Source organism: Mus caroli, chromosome 9 (genome assembly GCF_900094665.2).
Source record: "Mus caroli chromosome 9, CAROLI_EIJ_v1.1, whole genome shotgun sequence".
Taxonomy (NCBI): domain Eukaryota; kingdom Metazoa; phylum Chordata; class Mammalia; order Rodentia; family Muridae; genus Mus; species Mus caroli.
Genome location: NC_034578.1, coordinates 54,300,853 through 54,317,964, shown reverse-complemented (window position 1 = coordinate 54,317,964; position 17,112 = coordinate 54,300,853). Strand labels below are relative to the sequence as shown.

The 17,112-nt window shown below is 51.9% G+C and overlaps 2 protein-coding genes across 3 annotated transcripts in view; both read left to right on the top strand.

Moving 5' to 3' along the window:
• Window positions 1-1,762, top strand: part of Csk (C-terminal Src kinase) — a 20,614-nt gene extending 18,852 nt beyond the window's left edge. For both annotated transcript variants that reach the window (XM_021171671.2, XM_021171672.2), the window contains 4 exons: window positions 161-234; window positions 334-529; window positions 604-690; window positions 906-1,762. In XM_021171671.2, the coding sequence (XP_021027330.1) occupies window positions 161-234; window positions 334-529; window positions 604-690; window positions 906-1,088 (540 nt within the window). In that variant the 3' untranslated portion in view covers window positions 1,089-1,762. The remainder of the gene's footprint in view (window positions 1-160; window positions 235-333; window positions 530-603; window positions 691-905) is intronic.
• A 5,973-nt stretch (window positions 1,763-7,735) lies between these two features.
• Window positions 7,736-17,112, top strand: part of Lman1l (lectin, mannose binding 1 like) — a 13,652-nt gene continuing 4,275 nt past the window's right edge. The window contains exons 1-8 of the mRNA XM_021171668.1: window positions 7,736-8,011; window positions 12,527-12,681; window positions 12,780-12,887; window positions 12,981-13,039; window positions 14,427-14,526; window positions 14,893-15,016; window positions 15,981-16,036; window positions 16,715-16,847. Of these exons, the coding sequence (XP_021027327.1) occupies window positions 7,834-8,011; window positions 12,527-12,681; window positions 12,780-12,887; window positions 12,981-13,039; window positions 14,427-14,526; window positions 14,893-15,016; window positions 15,981-16,036; window positions 16,715-16,847 (913 nt within the window). The 5' untranslated portion in view covers window positions 7,736-7,833. The remainder of the gene's footprint in view (window positions 8,012-12,526; window positions 12,682-12,779; window positions 12,888-12,980; window positions 13,040-14,426; window positions 14,527-14,892; window positions 15,017-15,980; window positions 16,037-16,714; window positions 16,848-17,112) is intronic.

Sequence of the window (17,112 nt, the reverse complement as noted above, 5' to 3'; positions counted from 1 at the left end):
GTTGAATAGTGTGAACACTTTCACTAGTGTTCTGTGGGGTTGAATAGTGTGAACACTTTCACTAGTGTTCTGTGGGGTTGAATAGTGTGAACACTCTATCACTAGTGTTCTGCTCCCTCCCTGCTCACCCCCCTCCCGTCCCTTTCTGTCCCACCTGCAGGGTAGTTTGGTGGACTATCTTCGATCACGTGGTCGTTCGGTGCTAGGTGGAGACTGTCTCCTCAAATTCTCACTGTGAGTAGTGCAACCTGGGTGGGGGTAAGAACTTGAAGGAGCCCCCTGCCCTGCTATGGGAGCCCCCGTCTGAGGGACATGTGGCTGTCCTGCCCTCAGAGACGTCTGTGAAGCCATGGAGTACCTGGAGGGTAACAATTTTGTGCACCGGGACTTGGCTGCCCGGAATGTGCTGGTGTCTGAAGACAACGTGGCCAAAGTCAGTGACTTTGGCCTCACTAAGGAAGCCTCCAGCACTCAGGACACAGGCAAGCTGCCAGTCAAATGGACAGCGCCTGAAGCCTTGAGAGAGAAGGTGAGCGAGGGTCCTGGAGCCACCCCTCTAGAGCTCCCTAGGACCCAATGCTGATTCTCTTCTCCACACGGCAGAAATTTTCCACCAAGTCTGATGTGTGGAGTTTCGGAATCCTTCTCTGGGAAATCTATTCCTTCGGGCGAGTGCCTTACCCAAGAATTGTGAGTATGGGTCTGGAGGCCAGTGTGTGGCTGAAGCCGAGGGAGGGTTGGGCAGCAAGAGCAACCCATGGGAACCGCCTGTCTGGCTGGAGCCTGGGCCTCTGGTCTGTCCTGAGTAGCCATCCAGGCCATTCCCTGACTTCTTAGAGAGGGGCTTCTGGGTAGGGCTCCCTTCTGTAAGACGCTGAGCTGACTCACACACCATCTGCTCACAGCCCCTGAAGGACGTCGTCCCTCGGGTGGAAAAGGGCTATAAGATGGACGCTCCGGATGGCTGCCCGCCCGCAGTCTACGAGGTGATGAAGAACTGCTGGCACCTGGATGCTGCCACACGGCCCACCTTTCTGCAGCTTCGGGAACAGCTCGAGCACATCAAGACCCATGAGCTGCACCTGTGACCTCTGCCTCCACCTAGGCCATGGGCCGGCAGGGACAGGGCCTCGGAGATCACAGATCCGGTGCCCTGCTGCTTGCTGGGCCTGAACTTGAACTGAGCCCCAGCCGGCTGGTAGGCCTCTTGCCTCTGACCTGCCTGTCCCTTCTGGCCCCCAGGGACCCCACCTAGGCCTGGCATCTTCTCTCATGGACCCACCTGTAGGGCTTGGGGTGCCCACTGAAGGGGCTGAGGAAAGGAGGCCAAGGAGCAGGAGGAGCGCCCCGCGCTGGCCTCCTCAAGGCTCCACCATTCGCCTTCTTAGAGTTTTATTCCTTTCCTTTTTTGAGATTTTTTTCCGTGTGTTTATTTTTTATTATTTTTCAACATAAGGAGAAAGAAAGTACCCAGCAAATGGGCATTTTACAAGAAGTACGAATCTTATTTTTCCTGTCCTGCCCCTGGGGGTGGGGAGGAATCAGCCTCTCTCTAGGGACCCATCACCCCAGCCTGTCCCCCATCCCGTGTTCCATGTCCAGTGTTGCCTCGGTCGCCTGTGTTTGCGCTTGACCATGTTGCGCTGTTTGCATGTGCCCAAGGCAGGCGTCTGTCGGGGGCTTGGATTTCATGTGCTGTGGCCGCTCACCCACACCGCCTTGTGAGATGGAATCAATAAACCGCTCCATGAGGACACCGCCACCCGGCCTCGGCGCTTCCTCCGCCGAGCCTGCCTGTCTGCCCAGTCGTCTTCCCATGCCATCTTGTCCATCCCCCTGTCTCTGTGAGTGGGGCTGAGAGGGAAGCATGGCCAGGAGATGTAACCGCCTCTTTGTGTCAGCTGCACGAGCCAGTGTCCTGTGTCTGCCCGTGGGGAAGTGCTCACCGCTGTCCATCTCTGCCAGCTACTACCTGAGCCTGAGCTCCTGGGCTGCCTCGGGCTCTGGGACCGGTCCTTGGGATGCTGCTGGGGATTCTGGCTGCTTCTTCTGCCGTGTTGTCCAGGCCTGAAGCACAAAGAAGTGAAGTCCTGGCCTGGCCAGATGGGATGTGGCTCTGGGGTGAGAGCCCAGATAAACATGCCTCAGGCCATACTGACCTCAAGGGTGATGGGAAGGGGAGCCTTTGGGGCTTCTCACGTCTCATCTAACATGTGACAGCTTTGCTTTTCCCCACCCTACTGTGTGCCAAGCCCTGTGCCCTCTTGGGCTTTGCATGGAGCGAGGCATCTTTTGTCTGTCCCAACTGGGATACACAGATGGAGAATGAGGACCAGTCATGGGCTTTTCTCCCCCAGGTTGTCCAGGGCCTGCAGAGCCACAGTGGGTAGGAGAGCCTTGATTCATTGAGATGAGTGGGGAGGTTCCCCTTGTCCTGTTGTGTTCTGGCCTGAAGCTCGTCTTCTGTCTACCTCCACAGGCCCACTGTGCCCCAGCCCCTCCCAAAGCAATGCCTCCCCACAAAGCCACCCTCTGCACATACTTCAGACTAATTGTTATGAGTCACTCAACTGCAAATGGTCAAATACCTGCTGTGTGTAGACTCTACTGGATGATTCAGACAGGGAGCGGAGCAGACTGGAATCCATGGTTAAGGGGACAGTCACACAATGACAGGCTCTCATGTTGTGAAGGAATGCCTAACACAAGAGTATTGTCTATAGATCAAGAAGCAGCATTTGGGCTGAGTTCAGGATGGGTGTGAGCACAGGTGGGGCTTGTAGCCCCCGCCCCCGGGGACAGGAGACCTAGGCAGGGAAACTTGTCAAAGAGCTCTGAGAAAATGGGTGAAGATGACTCTTTACCAATGGACATTGCTGAGAGATATGAGATGGGGCTGGGGAAGGAAGGCTGTAGCCTGCATGTGGTTTTTATCAGGCCAGGAGCTCTTGGAATCCAGGAACAGGTTTGAAGCAGCAGAGACATGCCAGGTTATAGAGTTTTAAAGTGATTCCCCCTGGGTGTGTGTGAGGCAAAGAGAATAAGGATGGTAGGGGCAGATGGACTCTAGGGAAATCAAAGGGGTAACATCGGAACTTAGTCATGGGGTCAGCGTGCACCACATGAAGGAAAGGGAGGAACCAGACACCTCTGACTTCCCTGATGGGTTGTGTGTGAGGAAAACGACAGCTGGTCACCTGCCGAGGAGAGACCGGCACAGGAACTGCTGAGGGCACACTGAGTTGTGTGTCTTGGGAACTGCCGAGAGGTAGGGAATTTTTGGAACCCAGGCTGGAGAAGGAAGTTGAGAGATGCCAGTGAGTGGATTGAACCTGATGGGTGAGCATCCTATGGTAAGGGGCACAGGATGAACCCTGAGGGCGTCTTAGGACATCAGGAAGAGGAAGCCCCTGCAAAGCCAGCCCTTAGGAAGCTGAAGCAGGTAAGGCTATGAGTTAGAGGCCAACCTGGGTTACTTACTGACAGCCTGTCTTTAAATAATCAAAACTGCTTGTGCAAGACATAGAGGAGAAGCCTGAGGTGGAGCAGAGAGAGAGCCAGTGCCACCGAGGCCCAGAGACCCCTGTGGGAAAGCCATGGGGGCCTGCCTTGAAGAAGGCACCGGGACGAGACTGTTGTTGGTTTCATCCCCAGTCTGAGGAAACTGGCCTCAGGGTAGCATCTGTGTTTCGCCAGGCCCATTCCAGGAAAATGGGTCTGTAACTGGAAGACGGGAGTAGAGGGAGTAGATGGTCAGAGGCTCGTGCAGATTCCACTGTCCGAGGGAAGGACACTGACCCATGGATCATGTCCAGGTCCTGAGGGGAAAACAAGCTCTACTGAACAGGCGTGGTAGGGATGGGTGATAGAGCCAGCCTTGGAGTTGACCTCTGACACTGCAACAGAGGGAGGCACACACTGGAGCCTTGGTGAATGTTTGATGACCAAATTGAAACCAGATAGACACCACTGAAACCCTAGCACCTTTCAGGTGGGAAGGCACACGGGCCATCTTGGCTACATACAGAGTTCTAGGCCAGCCAGGACTACAAGGTGAGACCCTTTAAAGAAAAGTGTCATAATAGCTTCAGGTTGGGCTCCTTGAGTCTGTTAAACCATGCGAGGCCCAGGGCCCGCTTTCTCAGATTTTCCTGCTCCCAAACCATACCTCTCAGCTTTGAACACATCAGCCTTAGGAATCTCACAACCTCGCCGCCCATGGGCCCTTCTTTTGACAAGGGACACCCCACACACACGCATACCCCATCTCTGTCCCTTTTCCTGAGTGCCTGGTAAGTGGCACATCCTGCTGCCTTTGCATTATTGGCTGGCTGCTGCTGGCAGAAGGTGACACCCAGCAGGACTTCTGGGTACCAAGTAGTACCGTATTAGGGGTACCTTCTAGGTTAGGAATTATGTCATACTCATTTACAACAACCCAGCAGCCGCACAGATGGTTGGAGGAGAGGAGAAATGCACGCACAAAGAGAAGTAAAAGGGCTGTAGCATAGCTGACAGTGTTTGCCTATCATGCATGAAGCTCTGGGGTTGATTCCTTGTGCAGAGTCTGGGCATGGAGTCACAGGCACCTGAAAAATGGGCATAGGAGACTGCAGTGTAAGCTCATCCTCAGCTGCAAATTGATCAGAGGCTGGGCTGGGCTGGGCTGGCTAAATGAAGCCCTGTCTAAGAAAGGGGGCAGGGAGTGAAAAACTGGGCTGGTGGGTTAGAGCTCAGTTCTACCGTTGTTAAGAGCTCTTGCCTAGCATATGTGAGGTCCTGGGTTCAGTCTCCAGGACTTGATCCAGATACAAAAACACTTCAAAAAAAACAAAGCAAACAAAAAACAAAAAGGAAAGGAAGAGATGGGAGCTAGAGGCTGGAGACAAAGAGACGGGAGAGAAACTGAAGGACAGTCTCAGGTGAAAGGAGACTGGAGGGCTCAGCTACCTGTGCCCGCTTTGCCTCAGGGTCCTGGGAGCTGGGCCTGCTTCTCCATGAGGCTTTATTGCTGGCTTCTAACAGAGGATGGCTGGGAGTAGCTGGGGAGGAGTTAAAGTTCCCTCCAGCCAATCTTCCGTGAAGCCAGGAGGTGGTGTGATTCAGGTATCCATAAATGCTACAGAGAAACTTCTATCCACTTTCAGGAGTATGGGTAAGGGGTCATTGACAGGAGGAAGAACGACTCAAATGCTGCTCTATCAACACGTGGCTGTATCAACACACGGATGATGGCTCACAAAAGCCTGAGCCCTGGAGCTTGCTGCACATCTTGAAAGAAACTCCACCAAATCAGTGTCTTCCAGGGAGCTTCACCAGTCTGAACCTTCCCAACAGTTAATCCTTATAACCTTGAGGGCTCTTATCTATCTGGTCAGTTTCAGGGACTTCCTGAGTTCCCTGGATTGTGTATTTCCTGCTTCTCAATGAGCCTACCTCTAGAACTGGCAACTTAAAGAGCCTTCCCTCAGAATTTCCTGAGTCTTCAGAATTCTTTACTAAGTTTCAATGACCTTCCATCAGGGTGGTTTGTTAAACTCCAAGGAGATGAAGGAGATGATTCACAATACCTTGCTTGGATAGAGGCCCAAGTCAGGAAACAGGTGTAGGAGAACCCCAACCATCCCACCCCCACCCCATCTCCGCTGTGTAAAGAATAGAATGGATTGTAGCCCAGTGGTAGGGCTCCCTGGGTTGGATCTCCAGCATGAAAGAATAGAAAGCCGCAGACAAGCTGAGGATGTAGCTCAGTCGGAGAGTGCCTAGAATGAAGTCCTAGGCTTGATCCTCCACACCACATAAAACTGATGAAGAACCAGGCAGGAGAGACAGAACGAAGAGACAGGTGGGTCTTTAAGTTTGAGACCAGTCTGGTGTAGGTACCACATGCCAGGCCAGCCAGGGCTACAAAGTGACATCTTGTTTGAAAACAATAGTTTTTTTAACAGCTGTAAGCTGGGCCTGGTGGTGTGAACACCTTTAATTCCAGCACTCAGGAGGGAGAGGTAGGCAGACTTCTGAATTCCAGGCTAGCCTGGTCTATAGAGTGAGTTCTAGGATAGACAGGGCTACACAAAATACTGTTTCAAAACATAAATTAAAAAAAAAAAAAACCCCAAGTTGACAAATGCTGTAATTTAGACCTTGGCACAAACAAGGTAAGACCTTGAAGGTCATCAGTAGCACCATAGGAAGTCCTAGGCCTATTTGGGTGACATGAGACCTTGCTTTAAAAAAGCAGAAGATGTAATGAACCCTCAACTGTCCATTTGGACAGTGACCATCCCAGGTCTGGCCTGCATTGTCTGTACCACCAGCTTGTCCTAGGCTCTGGGACAGTTGAGAACAAATCCCAGACATATGAATTCATCCATAAAGCTTTAATGTGTTTCTCCTAAGTACTTAAAAACATAACTCGGGCTGGTGAGATGGCTCAGTGGGTAAGAGCACCCAACTGCTCTTCCGAAGGTCCAGAGTTCAAATCCCAGCAACCACATGGTGGCTCACAACCATCCGCAACGAGATCTGGCGCCCTCTTCTGGAGTGTCTGAAGACAGCTACAGTGTACTTACATATAATAAATAAATCTTTAAAAAAAAAAAAAAACATAACTCAAGTACCATATCACACCTAAAAATTAAACCATAATTCTTTGCTGTCATCGACCCATTGCTCCAGTTTCCCCAGTCATCTTATTTTTCTAGTTGGGTTAAAATTAGACTCCAGCCGAGCAGTGGTGGCGCACGCCTTTAATCCCAGCACTCGGGAGGCAGAGGCAGGCAGATTTCTGAGTTCAAGGCCAGCCTGGTCTACAGAGTGAGTTCCAGGACAGCCAGGGCTATACAGAGAAACCCTGTCTCGAAAAAAAAAAAAAAAAAAAAAGACTCCAAACAAGATATTTATAACTTGTATTTGTACTTGTTCTCCCTACAGCCTTTTCCTCCCACTGCCTTATCCATCTTTAATCCCAGCACTCTGGAGGCAGAGGCAGGCAGATCAAGGCCAGCCTGGTCTACAGAGGGAGTTCCAGGACAGTCAGGGCTACACAGAGAAAGTCTGTCTTGAAAAACCAAACCAAACAAACAACCAAACAACTAAGTACCCAGCTTCTTTTGGTTTTTAAGAGCTTTATTATGTTGCCCTGGCTGGACTGGTAACCTAGCCCTCCTGCCTCAGCCTTCTGCGTGTTGAGAGACAGGCATGTGCTACTGTGCCCAGCAGTTTTGTCTTTCAAGACACCCTTTGTTTGTGGAGGGCCCAGAGGCACTGGCAGAAGGAGTTATTGGGTATGCAGGACAACAAAGGGCCACAGCTAAAGAGAAGGGTGAAGGGACACAAGGCTCAGGGGAGAGGGGTCAGATGAGTGACCAGAGAGCAGGCTATGCATGTGCTCTTAAAGGAGCAGGATGCAAAGGACTGCCCCCCCCAAACAAACAAACAAACAAACAAGGAGGGAAGGCCAGGGCTGGGAAGAGCAGGGCCTGGCACCGAGCATTCCTGAGCACACCATCCTCTCACCAGCTGAAGGAGCAGAGGAAGAACAGGAAGATGGCCTAAGCCAAAGAACAGGGGCAAAGCTCAAGTTGGCTAGGAGCCCAGGGGATAGCCAAGGCTTCAAGTGGAGGTGAGGAAGGGTGGGGCCTGAGATCAGACCTGCAAGAGAAACAGGATGTGTGTTTTGGGGGGTGGGGGTGGAGAGCATAGAGTCAAAAATCTAGATCCTGGTCCTGGAAGGTCCTGGTGTCTCCCGGCCTGACTGCGTGGCGTCCTATAGCCCATCGTTGGCCTCACAGCCAGGATCCGTCCAGGTGCCCAGAAACCAGCTCCTTTGCAATGCTGGAGACCAGAGGCCTCTCACCTTCCCTCTGCCTCCTTTCCCTGTTGCTGGTTCTGCACGGTGCTGAAAGGAGCCAGCCCCCTCCTCGACGCAGGTTTGAGTACAAGCTCAGCTTCAAGGGACCAAGACTGGCAGTTCCTGGGGCTGGGATACCCTTCTGGAGCCACCATGGAGGTGAGGAGCAAAGGAGGACTCGCCATGTCCAGGGTCCTCCAGAGTGCTGGCGGGCCTGTAGTCCAAGGGACAGTGGATGTGAGGGGCTCTCTTCGAGAGGTAACACAGGGGTGACAGTGCCTGGCCCAGGACCCTTCCCAAACCTGTCTCCTGCTCCCCCAGGCCCTGCTGATTTGCCTATTTGTGAAGGACTCAGAGGCACCGGCAGAACAAGCTGTTGGGTAGATAGGACAGCACAGGGTCACAGCTAAAGAGAAGGACAAAGGGACTCAAGGCTCAGGGGAGAGGGGCCAGATGGATATAGACCAGGCTATACATCCTAGCTCTACCTCAGGTACCAGCTTCAGTTTTTCTTTGCCCCAGGACTTTTTTTTCCTTGCTTCTATTTGCAGCCCCCCTCTTCCTTTGCTTTGGACTGTAAACACACACGCGTGCACACGTACATTCATGCACACACCTGATGTGTCCCAGATAAGCCTCTTTTCTGCTGGCTCCATCCCATGGGACTAGAGGTCTGCTGGAAGGGCAGCACTGTGTGTCCCCCTGTTTTGTTACCTCCAGTACCAGGCTCTCCCCTTGCCTGTTGAGTGGAGATGGAAGTGGACATGAGAGGATCTTAGCCCACAGGTCTGTGCTCTGGGACTTCCAAATCCTGACTTGTCCGATCCTGTTCACCAAGGGTCTGTGATGACTTATCAAAAACCATATAATAGCCGGGCGTGGTTGCGCACGCCTTTAGTCCCAGCACTCGGGAGGCAGAGGCAGGCAGATTTCTGAGTTCAAGGCTAGCCTGGTCTACAAAATGAGTTCCAGGACAGCCAGGGCTATACAGAGAAACCCTGTCTCGGGAAAAAAAAAAAAAAACACACACACAACAGCAACAAAAAAAAAATGAAAACCAAAACTATATAATGCGCAGGATCTTACATTAGAGTAAGAAGAGAAAAGCATCAAAGACTCTGAGTTAGAGTGGAGCAGGAACTGAGTCCAGGAACATGGCTCATTTACGGATATATGGTGAAGTTTACTCAACCATGGATTTTGTTCAGAGCCTCCTAGCTGGAAAGGCAAAGAGGAGTAGATTGGGTATATTTTTTTTTCTTAGACGTAAGTTTCAAACAATGGCACAATTCCTGACTAAGATGCTCTAAGATGACAGGAACTTTGAACCTCCTCCACAGAAGGCCAGGGGATAAACGAGGGAGTGGGCTGTCTCACAGGCATGTGCTGCCTTAGGGACAGGATGGCAGAGCCAGTGCTCTGCTCAGAGCCTCACCAAAGTAAGGTGTCACAGATCCTGAGGGAGAGCAGAGGTATGTCCTCTCAGATCACCAGCTATGATTAATGTCTATCCGATCATCTCCTCGTTGGTCAGAGCCCCACCCAATGCTCCTCTCTGCCCAGCCCAGATACCCAGGACTGAGTCAGGCTCAGTCTGGGGTGAGGTCCCAGACACTCCACATAATGATGAGAACGTAAGCTTAGTCAGATAAACTTGCCTCCCACAAGTCTCCTTGGTCTGGGTGTGGTGGTGTAGGCCTGTGATCCCAGCACTTAGGAGGCTGAGGCAGGAGAATCAAGAGCATGAGGCTAGCCTGAGCTGCTTGTCAAGGCCCATTCTTTTTTATAAAAAGAGCAGAGATGGCTCAGCTAGTAAAAGCATTTGCCATGCAAGCCTGACAGCCTGCATTTGATTCTGAGAGCCCACAGTGGAAGGAGACAGTCAGCTATTGAAAAACGATTGGAAGCTGTCCTCCATCCTCAATATATGAGCCTGCATGTGAGCTTAAACACACACACACACACACACACACAAGTTTTAAAGTGTAAAAACAAAAGCAAACAAGCCGGGTGTGGTGGCGCACACCTTTAATCCCAGCACTTGGGAGGCAGAGGCAGGCAGATTTCTGAGTTCAAGGCCAGCCTGGTCTACAAAGTGAGTTCCAGGACAGCCAGGGCTATACAGAGAAACCCTGTCTCGAAAAACCAAAAAACAAACAAACAAACATGCTGGGCTAGCAATCTGCTCAGTGTTGGGCTAGCAATGCTGCTTAGCTGGCGAGTGCTTGTTTGACATGCACAAGGTCCTAGGTTAAATCCAAAATCTGTATAAAACTAGATGGGATTATAACCTGTTATCCCAGCACTCGGTAGAAATGAAGGCAGGGGGCTGGAGAGATGGCTCAGCGGTTAAGAGCGCTGACTGTTCTTTTGAAGGTCCTGAGTTCAAATCCCAGCAACCACATGGTTGCTCACAACCATCCATAATGACATTTGATGCCTTCTACTGGTGTGTCTGAAGACAGCTACAATGTACTTACATATAAATAATAAATAAATCTTTAAAAAAAAAAAAAAGAAAAGAAATGACAGCAGGAGGATCAGGAGCTGGGGTCACCTTTGGCTATCCAGAGAGTTCTAGGCCAGCCTCGTTTACATTCTAAAACTAAAACTCAAAAAATACAACTCACTTCAAGCAGTGGTGGCTTCCAGGGACTCGGGAACTGCTGTGCTTCCCCACCCACCACTGCCCTTTGCAGAGCAAACAAGCTGGATTAGCAAGCTCCGGAAAGTCTTGGCAGGGCAGGCCTTGGACCAGGTTCCAGGTTGGTAGACCAGAGTGTTGGGGAGCCAATTGGAACGGAGCCTTTGATTCCCGCCTCCAGTTCCTGCCGCGTCTACCTCAGTTTTACTCACTATTTTCCCCACCACAGGAAGTTCCTCCCACATGCCCCCCAGTGCCAGAGTCAACCTCAGACACGCCCCCAGGGCCAGGGTAATCCTCGAGCTCTCCTAGCCTGCACCCTTTCCTCACCACCCTCCCTCCAGGCCAGAGCCTGCCTCAGACCCTCTGCCACAGACCTTCCTCTTCTCGGGCTGCCCTTGGTCCCTCAGGGGCCTTCCCCAGCTTGTGCTTCTTACTTTCCCAGAACTGTTGTCTCATGGCAGGAAGGAAGCCTTAGTGGAAAGAGATGTGTTTGAGCTTCTGTAAAATGGTATCTGCTTTTTTGGAGACAGAATTGACCATGATGACAACGATGATGATGATGATGGTGGTGATGGTGATGGTGGTGGTGGTGGTGGTGGTGACGGTGTCGGTGATGGTGAGATGGTGTGTGTGTGTGTGTGTGTACATATGCATTAACCCATGCCTACACATGTGAAAGCCAGAGTTGACATTAGGGCAAAAATTCCTCAATTGCTTTTCACTTTTGTTGTTGGTGGTAGTGGTGGTTTTATGTACCCCTGGCTGTCCTGGAACTCACTCTGTAGACCAGGCTAGCCTTGAACTCAGACATCCATTTGCCTCTGCCTCCTGAGATATGTGTCAACACTGCCTGGCTGTCTTTTGTTGTTCATATTTATTTGGTTTGGTTTTTCAAGATAGAAGACTTGATACCTTTTTTAAAAGGTGATTTATTTATTTTTTATTTTTTGTGCATTGGTGTTTTGTCTGTATGAGAGTATCAGATCCCCTGGAACCAGAATTACAGACAGTTGTGAGCAGTCATGTGGATATTGGGAATCAGGTCCTCTGGAAGATCAGCCAGTGCAAAAGGAAGGGAGGGAGGGAGGGAGGGAGGGAGGGAGGGAGGGAGGNAGGAAGGAAGGAAGGAAGGAAGGAAGGAAGGAAGGAAGGAAGGAAGGAAGGAAGGAAGGAAGGAAGGAAGGAAGGAAGGAAGGAAGGAGAAAGAAAGACAAAAGACAAGGTCATTCACAGAACCCAGAGCTCACTATTCCAATTGAACTGGCTGTCCAGCAAGCCCCCAGGATGCACCTGTCTCTTTCTGGGTCTGGGGTTACAAGCCTGGCTCGCACTGCCATGCCCAGCTCCTAGAACTCAATCTGCACACCAGGCTGGCCTCCAACTCACCAAGATCCACTCTGCCTCTGCCTCCTGAGTGCTGGGATTAAAGGCGTGCGCCATCACCACCCGTCTCATGCCCAGCTTTTATGTAGATGCTGGGATCTGAACTCAGGTCCTCACACTTACACTGCAAGCTCTTTACCCACTGAGCCATCCCCCAGCCCCAGCACAGTCTGATGTAGCCAAGGATGGCCTCAAGCTGACTACATACATAGCCAAGGATGGCCTTGAATTACTGATCCTCCTGCCTCCAGCTCCTGAGAGCTAGGATTGCAGGTGTGTACCACCACACTCGGTTTTATGGGGTACTGGGGATGGAGCCCAGAGCTATGTGTGTACTAGGCAAGTAGTCTACCAAGTGAGCTCCATCCCATGTCCCATAAAATGGTATCTTATAAAAATGGATGGCACAGACATTCAGTGTGGCCCAAGTGGAACACAGTAAATTACTGTCTCTTGTTGCCTTTCCTGGGTATCACCCAGCTGGGTTCTGGTCCCATTTCCCCAGTGGACTCTTACATATCAGCAGCCAGCCACATGTCAAATGACAAAGTTTTGGTGTGAGCTCTTTCCCAGGGCTTGACTTTTGACAATGAGATAGAGATGTAGAATAGAGTCCAGTCATCCTCTACTGCCCTGCTCCACAGACGCCATCCTAGGCTTAGAGGAAGTGCGGCTGGTTCCATCCATGAAGAACCGGAGCGGTGCCGTGTGGAGCAACATCTCTGTCTCCTTCCCTTCCTGGGAGGTAGAGATGCAGATGAGAGTGACTGGACCAGGGCGCCGGGGAGCCCAGGGTGTGGTGAGTGGTCCTTACTCATATCTGTTGGGGAAGCAGGTGATAGGCCCCAGATACCAGTGTCTTACAGAGACCCTGACCTGTGGGGTGCAAACTTGCAGGCCATGTGGTACACCAAGGACAGGGCTCAAGTCGGCTCTGTTCTGGAGGAGCTAGCCTCATGGGATGGCATCGGGATCTACTTTGATTCCTCCACCAGTGATGTCCAGGTGGGTAGCCATCTCATCCTCCTGCCTGCCTGCCTTAACCCTCACCATCTTCACTCTGCCTGAGGCTCAGACTGATTGTCACCTCCCACACAGAACAGCCCTGTCATCCGAGTGCTGGCCAGTGATGGGCGTGACCTCCAGGAGCAGTCTGGGTAAGGGCCTGAGAGAACTGAGCACCCCACCCCACTCCACCCCGTTCTTGGGCTTATCAACCACTTGTACTTCTTTCCCTAGAAAATCTACCCCTCCTAGACCTGAGACCCTTGCTGATGTCTTATTCTGACCTCTGCTGCCCATGGGAACTCTTTCCCACTGGTCTGAGCTGTGCCTCAGAAACCAGACCACAGTGTGCTTGCTTTTCTGGGTGATAGCCCCATCTTTCTCCTGTCATTTAGCTCACGAGCCCTAGGTGAAGTGACAGAGGCTGGAACGATCAAGAGGGTCTCACTCACTCCAGACACCTTTATTAAGCACGGGCTGCTAGGTGAGGACATTGAGGCCACCCAGGAAGGCTGGATAACCTGATTGGCTACATACAGTGCCCAGCAAGGATCTGGGCGCTAGACACATTGTTGTGTTGTCTTTTTCTCCCAGATGAGGTAGACTCCTGTCCTTCCCCTGCTGGCTGCCTATAGCGGCTGGACTGGTTTGTCAGTGTGTCTCAGCAAACATCCTTCGGCCCATCACAATTAAGATAATTGCTGACATTTATGGAGTTGGGCTGACTGTATACCAGGCACAGTGCCCAGACATTTGACATTGTCTTGTGAACCCTCATAACACTGTTATGAGGTAGTTGCAATTATTATCCTCATTTTAAAGACAACAGTGCTGGGGTTTGGGAAGGTGCGAGAACTTGCCCAAGGTTATACAGCCATGCAGTCACTGCCTCCAATCTGGCTTCTCCCTGTTCTCTTCTGCCCAGCTCTTGGTTGAAGGTGATAGCATAGGTATCATAGTATGCACCCACGGAGTCAGAGAAACTCAGGCTCAACTCTGCTCCCAATTCCCTGAACCTGCTGAGCCTCGCTGGGGGGGAGGTGAACTAGACAAACTCTCCTTGGCCTTTAGGACAGGTCCCTTAGTGTCTGCCTCACATAGTCTGAACCTTGGTAGGTTGGGAAAGGGACAGACAGGCCTTGGAGCTTATTAAGGGAAATAGAGGGAGGAGGGAGGGAGGGAGGGAGGGAGAGAGAGAGAGGGAGGGGCAGTGGGATTAGGAGGTGAGCTAGGGGATAGATTTGGAAATCCTGTGGTTAGCCTGGGCCTCTGGCTCTGTGCAGAGCCTCCGGCTCCTGTGAGCTCTCAAGTCCCGGCTGACAGTTCCAGGCAGAACTTATGTTCTTATTCCTCCTTCTCCCGTCATGAAAGCAAACTATGGCAAAGGAGCCTCAAGGTAGACAACAGGGAGTTATCCCAAGCCAGGTCACCCCATGGGGACAGTGACACTGCAGGCTTGGACAGAGTTGCTCTTGAGACTATCCCCCATGGACTAGTCCTTTGGTCCCATGTGGCTGGCTGCATTCCAATTGTCCACAGGGATGGAAGTGTCCGGGAGCTTGGCTCCTGTCACAGGGACTTCAGGAACCGGCCGTTCCCCTTCCGAGCTCGGGTCACCTACTGGAGGCAGAGGCTGCGTGTGAGTCACCCTTGCTGTTCCTATGGGTGCCTGCGGTGGGACGAAGAGCTGCGGTGTGAGTGGAGGATACCTGGTGTCCCAACAGCCCCAGGACTGAGACCCATGTGTCACTCACACACTTGTCCTCACACCCATGTGAGGTCCCTGGTACTCCCAGACCAGTACCCACACATGATCTCCCACCAATACAAAGAACCACAAGGCTCCCGTGACGCCAACACCTGCATCCCTTTCATGCCATTATGATCCCTAGCTCTGTAGTTTCTACCCTACCTCAGGTCTGGGGAGCCGGTTAGGTGGGTAGGGGATAGTCCCTTACCCTGGGACCAGGAAGAAGCAGGAGCTCCCTCCCTCCATGTCCCTCAGGTATCTTTGAGTGGAGGCCTTACTCCTAAGGACCCTGAAGAGGTCTGTGTTGATGTGGAGCCCCTGCTTTTAGCCCCTGGAGGCTTCTTTGGGGTCTCGGCAGCCACTGGCACCTTAGCAGCAGGTGAGACCCCTACCAGGTAGGTAAGAATAGAGGGCTGTGTTTGGTGATGACAAGACCTGGTTGCAGCTTCTAAGGTGCCTTTGTACGGCATTAACCACCTCCTCAACGAGGGGCCTGAACTGGTCACACTCCCTCTCTGGCTTCTCCATCAGGAGGCCACATTGACTTTGAAAAGCTATTGAAGTCTCAGAGGGAGTCTGGGAGTGTAGCTCTGTGGGTGAGTCCTTAAGCAGCGTTCAGGGTACCAGGTGTGGTGGTGCATACCTGTGACCACAACACTTGGGACAGAGAGGTGGGGGGATGGGACGGGTCAGGAGTTTAACATTATCCTCTGCTACATAGCAAATTCAAAGGGCAGCCTGGTCTATACTAGACCCTGTCTCAAAAAAGAAAAAGCCTCAAGTGAGATGACATATGAGGAATTTTATAGTCTAATATCAATATCCAAAAGCTCACTTTACTGGATGCTGTAGGCTAGTAAAAGGAGGGATATCACAAGCTGCGTACAGAACTGGAGCAGCAGGCTATCTTGCGGTAGAAAGCCCATGGAGGGCCCCACAGCTGAAAATCAGGCTGCAACCAGAGTGTGGGAGTCTGTGGGTGCCAGGACCTCTATCTTTGGACTCTGGTACTGGGGAGTCACAGGTTTCTGAGAAGTGACATGGTTACAACTGTGATTGGGAAGCAGCCGCTGTGTGCTCGTAATTGCGGTAGTAGCTCTCTTCTGTGTCCTCTGGTCTGCTGCATGGCCCTTGGGCCCCACTCTGGCTGTGTGTGGTTCAACCCTCAAGTCCCACACACTTGTGTATTTGACCTTCATACCTTTCCAATGAAGTAAGCGAGACAAAAGTCAGAGTTGCCCAGGTTCGTGCAAGCCTCTTGTTCTCCTGGCAAATAATAGTCTGGATGGATGAGCTGCTGAGTAAAAACCTCCTCACCCCCACTTCATCTGTCCCTCTTCCAGATGACCATGATGTCCTGTCCTTCCTGACCTTCAGTTTGAGGGAACCAGGTCCAGAGGTAATGCCAGCCATGTCTGCCTGGTAGAGGTAGCTCAGAGACCCTGCCCTCCTCAGCTGCCTCCACTCATGGCAGACCTACTATCCTGGTTCTAATCCCAGCTAACTCTCTGAGTTCTACTCAAGTCAGACCTTGGGCTGGACAGTGTAGGGCCAGGGTTTGTCTTCTAAGCTTCCCAGGTGGCATACACCATTAATCCCAGCACTCAGGAGGCAGAGGTGGGTGGATTTCTGTGAGTACCCAGGCCAGGACTGCACAGTTAGGACCTTGTCTCAACAACAAAAGGAAACCAAGAAAGCCCGGGGCAGGGGTTGGGGGTAGGGAGTATGCTGGAAGGTGGGGAGGTGAGGAGTGGGTTGGAGGGGAAGAGAAGAAACACTGGTCTGAGTGAGCAGGAGGGGAGAGAAGGATGCCTGGAGGAGATGAGCTTCAAGCAACACCATACCTAAAGGCTTAAAATGTGAGGGCCTGAGCACACAGGGAATAGGAAAAGATAAAAGGATGTGGCAGACACAGCTGCAGGCTCTGTTGGGACCTGATGGTTGAGCTGGGGGTTCCTCCTTAGTCCCGGTGAGTATATGGCTGAGGAGGAAGACTGGGCTCCCAGGGTCTGCGGGGAGGCTGCCCCTCACAGTACTCCCATGCATTTGCCTTTGGGTTTTTGTCTTCCTCTTCCAGGAACCCCCCCAGCCATTCATGGAGAAGGATCAGTTGCACCTGGCCAGGAAGCTGGAAGAACTGAAGGCAAGGCTGGCCCTGGGCACCAGAGAGGCTAGCATACCACCACTGAATCCCAAAGCCCAGGAAGAAGGTAAGTACCCAGGGAACAGGCAGTTAGGACCATAGGACATTGTAGGGCTGTAGAACACCGTCCTTCGAACCAGAAACACAGTAGCCAGCAGAGAAGTAAAGACCCAAGGAGGCTGTCTCTAAGCAAAACCTGGGCTGAGCCTTCTGACCCATTCCCTTCTGACACCCTCACCCCAGATACATTCTCTCTCTCTCTCTCTCTCTCTCTCTCTCTCTCTCTCTCTCTCTCTCTCTCTCTGTGTGTGTGTGTGTGTGTGTGTGTGTGT